This window comes from Acanthochromis polyacanthus, chromosome 12 (assembly GCF_021347895.1).
Source record: "Acanthochromis polyacanthus isolate Apoly-LR-REF ecotype Palm Island chromosome 12, KAUST_Apoly_ChrSc, whole genome shotgun sequence".
NCBI lineage: Eukaryota > Metazoa > Chordata > Actinopteri > Pomacentridae > Acanthochromis > Acanthochromis polyacanthus.
The window spans coordinates 36774293-36791989 of record NC_067124.1 but is presented as its reverse complement, the minus strand read 5'-3'; the positions used below and the strand labels follow the sequence as shown (position 1 = coordinate 36791989).

Below are 17697 nucleotides of genomic sequence, written 5' to 3'. Positions count from 1 at the left end.
GAACTGCAGGAAATGTTTCTACAAAGCAAAGAGGAAAATAAAACAAAATGGATCAATAAAATAAAAGTAGCGTGGCTCAAAAACGGTGAACAGAGGAGCAAGTTGTTGGAAGATACATTCAGCATGGTGAAACATTTCTCTACAGTTGATGTGCAGAGTAGAGAGAAAAGATGTGGAGAGGCTGGAAACATGGAAACAGTTAAATATCTGCAGTCTGAGGAGGAAAACAGATGACAAATGACATACATTACATAGTCATTTTTTAAGTGTTTTACTGAAATTCAATCAGTTCAAGACCAATGAATGGCTTGAAATGGGACAAGGTAAGCAGTGAAGTGTCAGAGGTTAAAAAAAAAGGTACGGTTACCCAGAATTAAACAAAAAGGTCTTTTTCAGGGACTAAGAAATGGGTTAAATCTGTTCTGCAGGAATGCAGGTTGATCAAGCGCCAAATCCTACAGGTGTCCCAACTTTTCTTGATTATTTACAACCCCCTCTGTCTGCATTTAAGTAGTGTTTGAACACACCGTGACACCAGACCCTACAGAGCATTATTAGAACAGTAGTGTGCTGCTATAAAAATGGAGAGGAAAAGGCAATAAACAACAGAACACAGACAGACCATCAGAACACTTAAACATGTAGGCCTTTCCTACAGAGAAGCTGCAAAGAAAGGTGTCAGTGAGTTCATTTTGAATGTTTTACTGTGTTTTCTAACCTTGTATTGACTTATCTAAATGTTAAACTGTTGCTTTTTAATGCTTTTTTGTCTTTTCTTAATGTTTCACAGTTGTTTTTTTTAATGTTTTTTGTGCTCCACTGAGGTTTTATTGTCTTTTCTTGATGTTTCATGGTTCCCTTTCAGTATCTTACTGTGTTTTCTCACCTTATATTGCATTTTCTAAGTGTTTAATTGTTGCTTTTTAATGCTTTTTTGTGTTGCACTAAAATTTTATTGTGTTTTTTTATTAATGCTTTAGTGTTTTCTATCATTTTATTCTCATTTATTGAAGTTTTCTAGTAGTTTTAGCATGATTTGTTTGTGTTTTGCAACATTTTATTGTTCTTTTTTTAACTGCTTTACTCGTTTTTTAGTGTTTATTGTATTTCTTAACATTTTATTGTTTATGTTTGTAATATTACATTTGTTTTGTCATGTTTTCTTGTCTTTCCCCCCCATGGTTTACTGTTTACTGTCTTTTCTTAATATTTTTCTGCTACCTTTTTAATGTTTTTTTGTGGTTTACTAAAGTTTCATTGTCTTTTTGTTAATATTTTACTCATTATTTTAAGTGTTTTGTTGTGTTTTCTACAATTTTATTGTCATTTATTGAAGTTTTCTGTTTGCTTTGTAGTGCTTTTATTGTGTTTTGCAACGTTTTATTGTCGTTTGTGAATATTTTACTGTTGGTTTTAATGTGTCTTCTTAGGGGTTTCTTGTCTTTTTCATGATTTATTGTAGCTCTTTTTTTGAGAATTTAGTTTTTTATGTTTTCTTTTATGTTCTCTCTTCTTCTTCATGGCTGTTCTGTTTCCATAGAGGTGCAGGACTTTGTATGGCAGAGAAAAATGAACCCACAGGGGAGAAAAAAAAAATGTGACAGGATTTTTTGAAAAAATGCTCAGAAACTGCTTGGAGTTCAGCAGGTCTTTAACTAGCCGTCGCTGAACTTGTTGCTGCTTTAGGTTTGAGCTGAGATGAGGTAAAAGTGAAGGTGCAGGCTGTGAAATCCGACAAACAAACCTGTGATTGTGTGCACGTGTGTGTGTTTGTTTGTGTACGTGCATTTAAGTGAATGTTATCTGAGGACTCAAGGTGGTTTCTTCAAACAAATCCCAACACAAAGAACAACACACAATAATTATTTGACACCATAGTCAGACCCGTGTTGTTTACATGATGATTCATTTAAGCTGAAGCTAAAAGCATCAGTGAAATGGTAAATTCTTCAGACATTTATCTGAAGCATCTTTCAGATCTCTGTTTGAAAACGGTAAAACATTTTGACAATAAGAACACAAACATGGCCTTTTTGGGATTATTTTTGGAGCTCTGGGGCACAAAGGTTCCTGTTTAAACTCGTGCACACGCTCAGCTCCTGCACTGAACAATAGGCCACCAGCTGCTGCAGCACTGGACGCTGCCAGAGGCCTGATGGGGTCAAATGGCAGCTCTGAGACAAATGTTATCTGAAGGAGCCACACTGTATACTCTGGGCTCCGGATGACAAACATCGCCCTAATAATGTGTGTATTTGTGCGTGCAGACGGTAATTAGAGTGTTGGGGGGGAGTTGGAGGACGCACGGCAGCGAAGACGGTACAAAACGTGCTGCTGCTGTATAAATATCTGCAGAGGGAGAAAGAGAATCAGTCCAGGAGAGGAAGCGAGGAAGAAGGAATACAAACAGGAAGCTGGATGAGAGGAAGAAGAGCAGAGCTGAGAGATCATTTAACACGCAGAGCTGGAAACTTCTAAACAGGTGAGGCCAGAAACGTCAATTCTGTCATCTCAGTGTCAAGGTTTTACTCTTTCTTTTGACCTTTTTAATGCTTTTTATTCACAGAAATGGCAGCAGGAGCTCTGTTGGCTTTACTCTTGTTCCTGAGTGTCAGTGTTCCATGTTTGTCTGTTTATAACAGCGGTGAATGCTTCTTCAACACTAAAGGTACAGAAAACACGATGTTTACTAGAAGTTTATATATTAGAGTCTTTAAGATCTTTTCTGAGGTACTTTAAGTATTTTTAATGAGAGAATATTGTATTTTTTGTGATATGATGAAGCTTTATTTCACTGTTGTTAGATCCAAAACATACAGCATGTTCAGTTTAAAAATTAAAATGCACAAAAATGGAATAAATTAACAAACTTAAGGTGGTTCCATAAAGCATAAGTAAATATGAATTTATATGTATAATTATGAGTAAAATTTTCTGCATTATTAGTAACTTTGTACATTTTTGCCAATAATATATTATTTTTTAAAAATCTGAAATTTTAGAGATTTTTTTGCTTTTTATTTTACACATTCTTGCAGTCATCTTGAAAATCAGAAAATATTGATATGTTATGTCTATTGTAAAATAAGCTATAAATTTCATAAGATTTTCATTTTGTACAATTTGTTAAAGCATAAAATGATTAATTTATTAAAATTTTAAAAATATTCACTTTTTTATCTATTATATGAAACTGTTAAATTCTCTTAAGCTATTTCTCAAATTAGATGCAATTACTGCTATTTATTTATTAATTTATTATTTATTAACCTTTATTTAGAGAGGAGAAATCCCATTGAGATAGCAATATAATATAATTTTTATTATCATTTAGTTTTTTTTACATATATATGCATTTATCCAGATGTATTTTATACAAACCCTTGTCAGTTTCTCAAGTATTTGACTGAAAATAATGAAGTGAACCAAGAAACTGTCACTAATCCACATGAAAATTGCTCTATTTTTTAAATAAAATTTTATTTTCTGTTATTTCATAGTGTTTTTTGGTGTCCCAGCAGCTCCAATATAATTTTTTTCCCCCCTTTTTTCCCCTTTATAATGCAAAAATGTACTTAAGTAGGGTTTTTAATGCAGTGGAATGGACTTACACTTTTTCTACATGTGCTCAGGCAGTAGATCAGAGTGTTGATTAACAGTTTTTAATTAATATTTGTATTTCCAGGGAGCTGTGAATACATGGGTCAGCTGTACGGCATCGGAGAGAGCTGGATCACCACTGACTGCTACCAGTGTGTCTGCATGGAGCCTTTTGGAGTCGGATGCTGCGACTAGTGAGCCTGTTTTCTCATATTTCAGTACATCTGGGTGTAAAATTCTCACTCTAACGTCACTCTAATCTTCCCAACAGCCAATCAAAGCCCGTCGACTACCCAGACTGGTGCGAGATCATCCGTAAACCCGACTCCTGTACCAGCGTGGCAGTGATGAGGGTCAACCACAAGCTGCCCTGCCTCTGGGGACAAGGACGCCTCCGAACATCCGGACAGCAGCCGTGGAGATCTGAAAACGACCCTTTATTTTGAACCAATATATACAGCAATAGATAATGTGTGGTGTTTATTTTTGATTTAATGAATACATTCAGGGGTTTTACTTCATCATGAGGGTTTTGGGAGACTAGTTTTGCAGAATTTTCCAACAACATTTGCAAATAACTTCATATCCTTCACGTCAAGTTTTAATTTTAATTGATGAATGTTGATGTTTGTTGTTGTCATCAGTCTAAACCTGTAGAATATTTATGCTTTGTATATAATTTCTGGTCTTACTACATGTAAATATCCTGAATAAACACTGACACTGTGTTTATTTGCTGGGGGTGTTTAATTAGAACTCTCTAACTGGATTCCACAGCATCTATACCTGAACAATGATAAACATAAATTACATACCTGTCTGACCTGCTACATGTACTATACCAGTACTGTCTGTCTGAGAAGAAGACAGAGCAAGGTGTAGCTCAGGAAAAAGTGGTATATACAGTGGTTGATCTTGCATGACCAAATGCGCTCATAGTGTCTGTACCATTGTAAAACATTAAGACAATAGAAAGTGTACAAATACAGATGTAAGGAGGAAAAAACAACAGGAAGCTGCTCCTGTTAATGAACACATAGTAATTCATGTCTGTTTTCTGGAATAACCATAAAAATAAACAATTAAAAATCTTGCCCAGTATGAAATATAGAAAAAGAGGAAAATAGAGCAAGAATAAGAAACAGAATATCCACATTTTTTGTTGTTGTTGTTGTTTTAAATGCCTCTGTAATGGATAAAAAGCTGCAGAGTGGTTGTACACATCTGAACACGAAACTAATAAACTCTCAGGTGAAAACTGTACAGAATGACCACTACATGGCTCTTCATAAGATAAAACACTTAAAGGGCAATGGAAAATAATAGAAAGTAATATTTAACTGTTTACAAGGATGACACAAAAGGCCTCATGCACCAGGACAAACTCCATCAGGAGGTTAATAATGTCTAATATTATTTATGAAATATATTAAATGCTAGGGTTAAAACCCTACAATAATATATATTTTATATAATTCACATTATTTATTATGTAAACTTACTTGACTAATTTAATTATTAAGGATTAAATGGAGGAATACTCACTTATAAGACCTATGAGGGAACTTTTGTTTTGAAAACGAGATGCGGCGCGGGATTTTGACGTCACGTAGAGGCGCGCCGAGGCCAACTTGTTTGTGAATGTCGTGTTTAGCATAAAATGTGGGAAATTTTCTGCTCCGCGTTTGGCTTTAACTGACGAAAAGGCAACAAAAGGCAGGAACATGTGGATTCTGACGCCGCTGCAGCCCGGAGGTAATCAATAACGTCGGTTTAAAGATGCTAGTTAGCGCTTTGGTAAAGTTAGCTGCTAGTTAAAACCACACAGAACTAGTCTGTGTTCAGATTAAAGTTGCAGTTAAAATACGATGTTTCTCAAGGCCAGCTGCGTGCTTTTGATGAAATACAGGCATAATTTGATGCACATATACTACTTATGTGTCATTTAGTATAGCTAACTGTAAATTAAGAAGAGAAATTAATGATTTAGTTTGATACTAAACTTATCTGCGTAGTTTAAACTTGCTACTGGGTGGGGAATTATTCAAGAAGTCACAGAAAGCACAACAAAAAACATGCACTTAATTATTTTATGCGCACAAGCAGACAAATGGAGCTGCCATGCAAAACAGCAAAGATACAGATTTAGTTTCGTTTCCTTCTCGGGGAAGATCTCAGCCAGAAATCCAACCAATCATGATCTGTTTTCTCACCAGAGTCTGAGCTGTGAATAGATAATCCATCTCCAACCAATAATGTAGATGAAATATGGTGTAAAACTTTATGCAGAAGACTGGCAGACCAATAAAGTCACATGTAGTAATAATGACAATATAATTTGCAATATTAGTTTTCTCAACAGTGAAAAAAAGGGCCATATTAGTGTCTCTTTATTATGTGCAACATTTATTTTAATTTGCAACATTTCAGTTTCATGTGTAATATTTTATTATCATGTGTGACATTTTGATTATATCTGCAACAACACTGTCAGTGTAATGCGCAGTATTTTGTTCTCATCTCATTTTTCATTTGCAATATTGTTTTATCTTTTGTAATATTACTAATTTCCAGAGTAGTGGCTGGTATTGCTTTGCTGTTCTATTCTAGTGTTATTTTAGCTTAATTATTATATTCCAGTGTTGCATCTTAATTATGTCTTATCACTTTTCTACATTTTAGGCACTGCATTTGTTCTGTTATGTTCGTAAAAATTTTATCTTATCGATTAGAATATAATAGAGTATAAATATTTTATTAATCCCTGAGGGGAAATTCAGTTGTTACAGCAGAAAGAGTGCAATTTCCAACACCATAAATACAGATAAATAAGCAAAAATATGCAGTAAGTAAAAATAAACTGTAAGAAAAATGCACAACAAGTGTAAAAGACAGTCTAAGTAAAAAATGCCCTATGAGAAATAAGAATATACAAATGTTCAAGTGTTTTATGTGTGGTGCAAATAATGTGTAAGAGTAGAAGAAAACAGCCATCTTTTTTTTTTAATCTTGTCATAATTCAACTTTTAATGTGAGTTGTTGAGTTTTTCGAACCTCATTTAGGTTGTCTATCTGTAAATACAATAACCAGCCCTGTGTTTCTCTCTCCCAGGTGAAGCTCACTACCTCCTGTCCGGTAAAGAGTACGTGGTGGGACGTAAGAACTGTGACATCCTCCTCCCCAGCGATCAGTCCATCAGCAGGGCTCACGCTCAGCTCACTGCTTTTGATGAGGTGAGAGGAAGAAGTCAACAGAGAACTGATAAATGTGTGGCTTATTCAATTCCAAATATCACATTTTTAAAGCAAAACTCTGCTCAAAATTTAGACAAAAACATCTTGTCCTAGCTGCTCAATCGGTTCTGAAAGTTCATTGTGACCACGTATTTAATATTAATTAATATTAAATGTCAGTATGTATTAATATTAAAATATTAAAAGTATTCTGTATGTTTTGTTGTGACATATAACTGCATGTGGTTCAGAAAATGTCACTACTTAACATCTGTATGATCAATTTCTTCTTAATGTGTCCTAAAAGATGGGACTTTTCATGACGGATTCGGGTTTTTTTATATTTCAACTCATCCATTAATTAATATGAGATTATTTCATCCACTTGTCCATTATGACAGATTTTAAATCAGTGACAGGATGAGAAATAATTGTGAAAACTTCTGGTTTTTATCTTCAGTAGTTCCTGAGATATTGTTGTTCAAACAGCCTCTAATGCAACAAAACACGCTGAAACTTGTTCAACAGATTATTTTTTTATATCTCGGAAAGCATTTGATATATAAATCTAACATTTTACTGATGGCAAATTTAAATATCTGTCGTTCATCATTTACTATGAATCCCTTTTATTATTAAAAAAAAGAGCTGTCAGTGCCTTCACTCCCTCAGAAAACTTTCGTATTTCCACATTGACAGAACAAACTTGACTCTGTTTTATCGTTCTTTTATTGAGTCTGTTTTATCTTTTTGCTCGGTGGCTTGGTTCAGTCAGAACTCTGTTACAGAGAAACTTTCACTGAACCAAATAGTGAGATGATCCAGTCGCCTGATTGGTCAGTCACAGTCTAGTCCAGCCTTCCCTTTCACTAAACAGGTACAGAGGATGGTTTTATTAGCTTTTAATAATGACTCCCATCCTCTTCTTCCCTCTGGACAGAAGTATTTAGTCCCAAAGTGCAGAACAAAGCGTTATAAAAACAGCTCTGTTCCTGTCGCTGTCACTGAGCTCAATAAAAAGTAGTGACATTTGCACTTTATTTTATTTATCTTATTTCTTAGCTCTATTTATTATTGTGACTTTTAAATTTAATGTTTTATCCTGGTTTTTATCCCAGAGACTGATTTTATTTTCCTAAGTCTTTTTTTTATTATTGTATTTAGTTTTTTATTTCTCTTTTTACCCATCCTTGCTGCTATGTTAGTGAATGGTGGAACACTGAGCATGTCTTGCCTTTTGTCTTGCCACTCGATCAAATACCTGCCTGTCAGGTTTAGTGTCTGTTTTGTAATAGAATTCCAAATGCAAGCATTGCTTCTGCAAAACAAATCTACCCACAGGTATAAATAAAGTAACCTTGAATCTTATTAATTACTAAAACAGATAAAGTCAGTTTAGTCACGACTGATTCCGGGAGCAACAACTTTTACTTGAGGGAAAAACTAAACAAAATGAAGACATCTGTTGATAGCAGTGCGGCAGAATAATTCTTCTCTCTAAGGTAAATTACCCAGCTATCATCTGAACACAGCAAATGACGTAAAACGTTCCAGTGCGACTCACAGAGGTGTGTCTGCTCTTCACTCTCTGTTATTACATCAGATTTAATCTGTAGAAAAGCAAAGTCACCAACAATAACCTGAGCTTTGTACTGATTTAATATTATTAATTCTTTGGATGAATAAAGATCTGTTTTAGTTGTTTAAGAGAAAATATCAACTAAAGTCATAGAGAAATACTAAAACTGAAAAGTTTAGAATTTTTGGTACCTATAATGATGAAATGTGTGTATTTGTTTAAGTGTTTTGGATACAATGTTGAATAGTTATGTAGGAAATGTTTGCTATTTCAAGATGATTTTTTCCGTTTCTCCATGCAATAGCAATAATGCTGCAAGTATAACAGGATTTTTGTTTTTCTTTATTTTTGGAAAATGTTTTTCTGTGTGATGACACTTTGACACAGAAGGTGGCGCTGTTGCACAAAAACTAAACAAAACCACTAAACTGTGGTCAAACACTGCTCAGCTGCATTTATAAGGCCTTTTTTTTTACAGATTTACTTTCTCCACTTATATGTTTTTACAGCATTTGCTGAGTGATACAAATACAAAATAAAACAAACAGGTAAAATTTCAGTAGAACATCTTTATTTGTCATTACACTTGTACAGCTAAATTACATATGAATGTATTCAGGTGCAAACAGTAAAGTGCATCAGTCTGAGGTATAGGATAAATAAATAAAAGGAAAAAAAAGACTCTAGGCTAATTATAAAAAGAATATTTAACCCCTTGATGCCTGAATGTGTTTTCGATGTTATTAAAAAAATGAATTATTTGTGATTTTGCTTTCAATCCAATGCTAAATTAAGTGGAGATAATTTGTCTGTAGCACATAAAGTAGGTGTATAATAACATATATATGAGTCAGTATATAATTGTGGGACTTTTTGCATCATAGTTGACATTTTTTCAGTTTTCAGGCCTAAAATCAACATGGCCGCCTACAACCAGACACCACATGGCATTTTTACACAAAGATTCTTCTATATACAATCGAGTACAATTGAAATTGAAAGTTATGTATAAAGATATTGTAGTAAACCTGTTGACATGCCATAAATCCACACTTGACTCACACACAACTTTATATTAAATAAGTCAGAAAGCCTTGGAGTCTTCCAGTCTTTTCTTCAGGAGGAAATGACATCATGAGGAGCAGGTCATGTGATCTGGAATTAACACACTTCATTGAGAGGTGTTTTTGTAATGGGGAACTTAGTTGAAAGTGATTTCTCAGACACAGATACAATTTGTTATTTTCTATATAAAATTTGATATATTGCCAGAGAAGAAATATCTGTCATGATTATCTCAATTTAATAAAAGAACACGATTAAAACTATTGTTGAATAAGCTCATTTTATTATTGTTAAGCTAATTCGAAGGTGGTTGTTATTAAATTCATACGGTTATTTAGTTGACATTTTAGTGATATCCAGTCATTATTTATTAATAAGTGATTTTTCCCATAATAAATAATTATAGAATTTGTAAAGACATGATCATAATGAACATAAAAAACAAGTTTTATTTATTTTATTTTTTTTAATAAAAACGTACGGAAGCTATAACCCATGGACTATTGACCCATATAATAATGTAGCTTCCACTCCGATTGGTCCGACCAGAAACCAGTGCTTGCAAAAGGTTCCTAGGTACATACTGAATATGCACAAACCAGCGTTGAGGGAATGGATGCGACATCTCGGCTGCAGTTTGAATGAAAGCGGTATGATGTGAATTTCAATACTGAAGGGTTGTTAAGCCGCATTTCGTAATAACGGTGCATTTTGTAATAAACGTCCAAAATGTAATAACTTTGTCGTTTTATTTCGTAATAAAGCCGCATTTTGTAATAAACTGACCCAACGCATTTTGTAAAATTTTTTGCCGCATTACGTAATAAGTTATTACATTTTGAGAAAATTATTACAAAATACACTTGCAATCTTTTGATTTTCTGGAAGAAGTAATAACATGGTGCAATATGTAATAAGGTATTATTATTGTAGGTTAAACATTCAAAATATTTATAAATATCTGACTTTTCTCCCCACCTTTGTGCAAAGTCAATGCACTACTTGTATACTGAACAGAATTAAAGCGCAGCCGTGTACGCACAGCTGAAACCAAAGCCTGGGATGGCACACAAATCTCACTGCACAACAGCGCTTAAGTTCAGTTAACTCATGCTTTTGGTGCGTTTTACGTGATAAGTTTTAGCATTATGGATCGAAAAGAACTTTTGTTTGTAGCGCCTGTAAACACACTGCTCTAAGACGCATCCATATGCATATCTCTCTCTCTCTCTCCCGCTCTCTCTCTCTCTCTCTCTCTCTCTACCCCTCTCCCTCTTTCTCTCTCTTCCTCTTTGTCTGCCTCTCTCTCCCTCTCTCTCTCACTCTTTCTCTGTATCTCTCTCCCTCTCAAAATGTAATAACTTATTACGTAATGCGGCAAAAAAATTTTACAAAATGCGTTGGGTCAGTTTATTACGAAATGAAACGACAAAGTTATTACATTTTGGACGTTTATTACAAAATGCACCGTTATTACGAAATGCGGCTTAACAAGGGTTAAAAAGAGAAAGAAAAATTCCAGAAAGGATAAGACAATGTGTTGTTAGTATGTAAAAAAACAAATAAATGCTGATACAGGGACTTAAACTGAGCCGATCAAATATATTTTTTGTCTGTTTTCACAATTCTTACTTATTTTTTCCCATTTTTTTGTCTGATGCCACCTGTTAGAAAACAAAGCTGGCGTTCTCTCCATTTATATTCTAACTCTATTTATATTAACAAGACTTTACAAAGTGTTTCTGACAGACAAACAAAAACAGGATGCACAGACGGTAAAATGACAACAGGAAGCCCAACAGTTGTTCTTGACAATGTAATCGATTGTTTTGGGACTCGGGATACATTTCCTTCTTGTGTTTTTAAGGAGGCGTTTCTTATTGACGCATAAATAATTAAAAAGAAAGATGTACGGTAGACAGTTTGACTAATGGTTTGCTCTCACATGTTTTGCTTTTAGACTCTGACTGTCAAAGACACCTCCAAGTACGGCACGTTCGTCAACAGCGAGCGTCTCACAGCACCGGTGAGCCTGAAGTCAGGAGACCAAGTGACGTTTGGAGTCTTTCACAGCAAATTCAGGTTTGTAGCAGAAAACAAAACCTGGTTAGATATGTGTACGTCACATTTTTACTCACATTTTTCACTGCAATATAAAGTCCTGCACCTCTATTTATGTATTTTAAATGCATACGATATTAACCGATATATTTTTTCCTCTCAGCCTGCGGCAGAATTTAAAATTACACATGCATAATAAAGCGATTTTTATGTAATATCTCGATTTTAAGCTTCGATTTGATTGTTTTTCCTGATTGAACAGCACACACAGTTTGTTCAAAGACCGTCAGAAATCTGAAATTCTGATGATTATTTTGTTGTTAAAGATAAACGGTCTCATTTTGGAGATTTTTTTGCTGAAAACATGACTTTAAAACTGCGTTTAGAGAGATAATATGCAGTATTTTAAAAGAAAAGATGAAAAAGAAACTGGGGCAGATGCAGAAAGATTATGTTTATAAATGGAGAATTATTTAATGTCATTTAAATCACAGAAATTTAACTTAATTTCTGTCTTCTGTACTGAATTTTGTATAATTAGTTCTATAAATCACTTCCTGCATGATTTTATATCCTCTCTGAAGACATTATTGTTGCGTTGCTGATCTTTTTTTCTTTATTTTTTTGTTTACAGATGGTTGTAGTTGAATCACTCATGGCTCCTCAGTTCTGCCAAGAAGTGCAGAATTTTTAGTTTTTTTTACGGGATGTTTAGTGCAAATAGTTTATTTTTGGTGCTTTTTGAAAAATGAAACAAATAAAATTGAAGAAATATTACAATTTGAAGCTTATTTGTGGTTATTTTGTTGAAAAATAAGTTGAAAATCTGATGGTTCTTTGTTTTTGTGGTTCCTGACTGATAAATTGTGTAATTTGGGGATTTTTTTTCAGTTAAATTAAGATGGAAAGATTAATTTTCTCCTCTTAAAGCCCAGAAAAGCATTAAAACCAATATACAGTTCTATAGAAATGAATATGAAAGCTTCCTGTGTGCCTTTGTTTGTCTCTGCCTCAGTGTGTGCCATCAGAAGCCCGTGGTTTGCTCATCATGTCTGGACAACGAAGGCAAAGCGTCGCTCTCTCAGGCTCTGCAGGCTTTGGGCGGAAACCTGGTGAACACCTGGACCGAGGACTGCACTCACCTGGTCATGCCTTCTGTTAAAGTCACCATCAAGGTCAGAGCCAGGGTCTCTGTCTTTGTTTTTTTCTTGCATGTGATGTGATCGTGTGTCCTAAACGTGTCGATCTGCTTTCTGCTCTCCCTGATTAGACGATTTCTGCTCTGCTGTGCTGCCGTCCCGTCGTGAAGCCGGAGTTCTTCTTGGAGCTCAACAAAGCCGTGCAGCAAAAGTTAGCGCCTCCTAAAGCTGAGAGGTACAAAAACAGCCCATGTCCATGTGTGTTGTAGTGTTTAATTAGTCTAAAAGCCATAAAAAACAGCATGTGATTAGTTATTATTTTATTTGTTACTGTGCGTCCAATATGGTGGAGCTGGTTTAAGATGCCTCAAGTGAAAAAATTCTGACTTTAACACTGCTAACTTTAAGTTTAGATAATAGAAAAATATTAAACAAGTCAAAATATGATTAAATATCTGTGTAAAGACACGTGTAAATTCACATTTCTTTCCAAAATGACTTAAAGTTTGCCCAGCATGATTAGAAATTTGTCCAAAATGACTGTAAATAGTCCAAAACAACTGGAAACATGTCCTAAATGACCTAAAAAATTGTCAAAATGACTTAGAAAACCTCCCATATGACTTGAAACTTGTGCAAAAAAATGACTCAAATATTGCAAAAATGACTCAACAGATGTTCAAAATGAATCAAGATTTGCCCCAAGTGATTAGAAATATGTCCAAAATAACCGTAAATAGTCCAAAACAACTGGAAACATGTCCTAAATGACCTAAAAATTGTCAAAATGACTTAGAAAATGTCCCAAATGACTTGAAACATGTGCAAAATTACTCATATATTGTAAAAATGACTCAACGAATGTTCAAAACTAGTCAAGATTTGCCCCAAGTGATTAGAAATTTGTCCAAAATTACTCAAAGTAGTCCAAAACAACTGGAAACATGTCTTAAATAACCTAAAAATTGTCAAAATGACTTAGAAACTGTCCCAAATGACTTGAAACTTGTGCAAAATTACTCAAAAAATGTCCAAACTGATTCCAAATTTGCCCAAAATGATTTGAAACTTGCCTAAAATGACTCAAATATTGTAAAAATGACTCAACAAATGTTCAAAATGAATCAAGATTTGCCCCAAGTGATTCGAAATTTGTTCAAAATAGTCCAAAATAACTGGAAACATGTCCTAAATGACCTAGAAATTGTCAAAATGACTTAGAAATTGTCCCAAATGACTTGTAACGTGTGCAAAATGACTCAAATATTGTAAAAATGACTCAACAAATGTTCAAAATGAATCAAAATTTGCCCCAAGTGATTAGAAATGTGTTCAAAATGGCTCAAAATAGTTCAAAAATAACTGGAAACATGTCCTAAATGACCTAAAAATTGTCAAAATGACTTAGAAACTGTCCCAAATGACTTGAAACTTGTGCAAAATTACTCAAAAGACGTCCGAACTGACTCCAAATTTGCCCAAAAAGATTAGAAATTTGTCCAAAGTGACTCAGAATAGTCCAAAATAACTGGAAGCATGTCCTAAATGACCTAAAAATTAACTTTAGTGAGCAAGTTAGTTGTGAGCGCTTCATTTGTTCACAGCAGATGCTCCTCTGTGAACTTGTATTCTGTTCACATGCCTGGTTTTTATACGCCGATAAAACGCCGTAACATACATATATTAGTACTGAACCTGACCCCACAGAACCAAACGTTTTCTCCTCTTATTGTCTTCAAGTTTCACTCCTGAAATCGATGAGCCCAGCCTGAATAAAGAGGAAGTGAACCTCGGAGTGATGCCGGCTCGCCAGCGGCTTTTCACCGGAAAGACCTTCGTTTTCCTGAGCGCCAAACAGGTTTGTTGTGATCGTTTTACATTTTCTTTACGTAACCACTCCGATCATATTTGCAGGTGGACGTTATAAAATAGCAGGTGATAACTGTATTTATCCTCTTCAGTGGAGCGTGTAAAGTCAGGAGATTTATAGAGATGTTGTTGCAGTGATGTAACTGTCATCGCCCTGCTTCCTTTAAAAAAAAAAAAATGATGGAGAGTCACGTGATCTTCATGTTTACCGGCTACGTATCAGTTGCCAGGCAGTCGGCAGGCTGAGATCTTCTGAGAGCTGCAGCCGCTCAGCATTTTCATCTTTATGGGATCTGTGAAGCATTTTTAAGATCACTTTATGGACTTTTTAGTCTTTAAAATGCCCGAAATAATGACAAATATCCACGACAAGCTTCCAGAGCTGGCAAAAAAATGAACAAAATGATACTTAATTTAGTACCAGTATGGAAAAAAAAGCACTTAACAGATTTGACTGACAAGTGAGTAAATGAATTTTTCTCACTTCATGACTGAATCTCTCAGCTGTGAATCAAACGTGGAAAAACAAACCAGATGCGTCCGTGTTCGCATCATTCAGCGTCATCGGTAACACAAACTTGTCTCCGACGTTTTGCTCGGCTTTATTGACACAGCCGTCTTATCTGTCCAGGTCTAACATGTTTTTGTCGCCTCATGACGCGACCGGTTTCCATTCCTGCTCCGAGACGCCAGCTCAGGTGTAAATAATTGTGTTTTCTGCAATTTTCCAAGCTTGGAGTTGCAGGTTAAGCACAACAGTAAAGGAGAATATTCCCTCGAGCAGATCCGGAGGCTCGACGCTTCAGTTTGACCCTCTGAGCTCCAAGCGGTTTTGGGATATTGTTGTGCATACGTTCTGTAGAAAAAGTGGAATTTCTTTGAGTAATTGTTTTAGAAATGTTGATAAAGCAGGAGTCAACAACAGGTGTTACGAACACTGGAAAAAGTGTGCCTCTACGTGCTGTAGATATTTACCTATTTACATGTTTACACACTCTGCTTTTTTTACTCTTAACCTGCACATCAGCTGCAGAAAGATGCTTCACCACGCTGAATGCATCTTCCAACAACTTGCTGCTCTGTTTCTGAGCCGTGCTGCATTTATTTTACAGATCCAGCAGGTTTGATTTTCCTCTGTTTCTCTAATGTGTTCTGTACGCGTGACTGCAGTTCATCTGAAATATCCTGATTTTTTGTTGCACGACTGTTTGCTGCAGCTGAGTCTCTGATCGCTTCATGGTTGTAAGCATGTGCACAGACTTTTTATTTATTTTACAGAATCTGGATGATGTAGCTGAGTTTTTTGTAGCAAATTTTTAAATGACAGATGCAGAAAAAAGATGATTTTGATGGCATGTCAGATCATTTATGTTCTTAAAACACATTTTTATAAACTATTTTAACTTTGTTTGTTTGTTTTATTGTCCTTTAACCTTTTTATTCATTTTTATCATGTATTTGTTCTATTTATTTGCTATTACTACTGCTACTACTATTATTACCACCCTTGTTTTTATGGTTTCTCTGCATTTTCAATTTAAAACTTAATTAGATAAGGCATTTTTGGTGCTTTTCTTATTTTATCTGTGGTTGTTGTACAGATCTATTCTCTAAATCTTCTGCCATGTTTAACTCTATTTTTACACTTTGGCTTCTCTGATCTTCTCTGCTACATAAATAAAGTTATTATACCGCCAAATTAAAGCGAGAAGCAACATTTGAACTTTTCCATAAACATAAAAGCTTTAATCTCCTCACTTTTGCTTCTCTGTTCTGTTGTCTTTCTTGACTGGCCTGCGGTTGTTCAATAAGTACACCCCCTGTCAAAAGTTTTAGGACACTTTCTCATTCAAATAAAGTAGAACCTGTCCTAAAACTTTTGACAGGGCGTGTATTCTCGTATTTTGGCCCATTTGTAAAGCAGTTTTTTAAAGGTGCTGCATAAAAATTTCTGTTTGAGTAGTTCAAGGACTGTTAGAAAGGTGAAAACCCGACAAATTCTGTTTGTTTCTACAATTTCTAGCTCTGTTATGGTGTAAAAGTTTTGCTGAATTTTCTAAAGACAACATGCCTTTCAAACCTGCCAGTAGATTTTGGGGTCCAAAGGATGGATTAGCTGAAAAGTGGGCAAAATCGGACTCTTTCTGGACCATAGATCCGAATTAACATGCTGTTTTTTTATGTTGTTTGCAGCTGAAGCGTCTGAGCACGGCGGTGAAGTTCGGAGGCGGCAGCAGTCAGCTCCTGGAGGAAGGTTCGCTGCTCAGAAACCTGCTGGAGTCTCCACAGAGCTGCGTGATCGACGTTATAACAGGAAACTCCCAAACTCTGCTGCCTCCGTCCACCACCGAGTGGGCAGACTCTGTGAGGAGCATCGTGCAAAGGTTCAGATTCTTGTTCTTCTGTAGGAAAGCGCTTTAAAGTGGCTGTTCGCTTGTCTTGGAGGGAGTTCTGAGTTTCTAAAAAGTCTCTCTCTGGGCACAGAAAAGGCCTTCGAGTCATCACAGAGTCTGAAATCGGTTTGGCTGCCATCTACGCCTCCTGTGAGAAATACTGCAACCCATCCAACCTGATGCCACACTCAGGTGGGTGGCAGGACACAGAGGAACTAAAGGTTGTCTTTATTTTTATTTCTTCTGTATAATTTTGCTCTTTTCTTCTTTGTGTTTCAGACTCTGCACCTAAAGTGAAGCCCAGGATTCCCAGCTCGTCGCTGTCTCAGAGCGTAGCTGTGGATGAGACCGTTTTACCTGCAGCAACCCAGAACATCACAGCTTATGCAGCCAACACAGAGACTTCACAGAGGTACAGACAAACACAAACACACCTCCTTTGTGTGTTAAAACTGTCCAAACTTAGCCTGAACCCCTCTGTTGTCAGGATGGAGGTGTGTGAGGTGACTGGAGTGGCCGCGGTGGGAGAAACTCCAGAAAAGAAGCAAAACCGGCTCCGTGCAGCTCAGAACACAGCAGCTCAGTACGTCGTGGCCGATACAATGAGCTCATCGTTCAACGCTACGGAGAACTCGCAGAAGAAGAAACGTGACTCCAAACCCACAGGTAGATGCATGAATAAATTAGAGACACATCTTTTTCCCCCCTGTCCTAAAAAACAGTCCAGGATCAAAGCTCTGTTTTCTTTTTGTAGTTT

General features: G+C 35.7%; 2 protein-coding genes across 4 annotated transcripts in view; both read left to right on the top strand.

Moving 5' to 3' along the window:
* Positions 1-2286: 2286 nt before the first annotated feature.
* On the top strand, positions 2287-4328 carry msmp2 (microseminoprotein, prostate associated 2). Its single transcript, XM_022195980.2, has 4 exons — positions 2287-2482; positions 2567-2668; positions 3686-3794; positions 3872-4328. The coding sequence occupies exons 2-4, from the start codon at positions 2569-2571 to the stop codon at positions 4044-4046; spliced, it is 384 nt and encodes a 127-aa protein (XP_022051672.1). The 5' UTR covers positions 2287-2482; positions 2567-2568; the 3' UTR covers positions 4047-4328.
* Positions 4329-5194: 866 nt separating this feature from the next.
* Positions 5195-17697, top strand: part of nbn (nibrin) — a 21963-nt gene continuing 9460 nt past the window's right edge. For all 3 annotated transcript variants that reach the window (XM_022196009.2, XM_022196010.2, XM_022196008.2), the window contains exons 1-10: positions 5195-5355; positions 6713-6834; positions 11439-11560; positions 12555-12714; positions 12810-12913; positions 14419-14536; positions 16741-16931; positions 17032-17132; positions 17220-17352; positions 17428-17606. In XM_022196009.2, the coding sequence (XP_022051701.2) occupies positions 5325-5355; positions 6713-6834; positions 11439-11560; positions 12555-12714; positions 12810-12913; positions 14419-14536; positions 16741-16931; positions 17032-17132; positions 17220-17352; positions 17428-17606 (1261 nt within the window). In that variant the 5' untranslated portion in view covers positions 5195-5324. The remainder of the gene's footprint in view (positions 5356-6712; positions 6835-11438; positions 11561-12554; positions 12715-12809; positions 12914-14418; positions 14537-16740; positions 16932-17031; positions 17133-17219; positions 17353-17427; positions 17607-17697) is intronic.

What these genes read in the sequence shown, in the direction of transcription:
- msmp2 (XM_022195980.2), top strand. Translation starts at nt 2,569, where the DNA reads ATGGCAGCAGGAGCTCTGTTGGCTTTACTCTTGTTCCTGAGTGTCAGT. An exon ending in ATGCTTCTTCAACACTAAAG is followed by an intron (nt 2,669 to 3,685) that starts GTACAGAAAACA and finishes TTGTATTTCCAG; the next exon opens with GGAGCTGTGAATACATGGGT. An exon ending in GGAGTCGGATGCTGCGACTA is followed by an intron (nt 3,795 to 3,871) that starts GTGAGCCTGTTT and finishes TCTTCCCAACAG; the next exon opens with CCAATCAAAGCCCGTCGACT.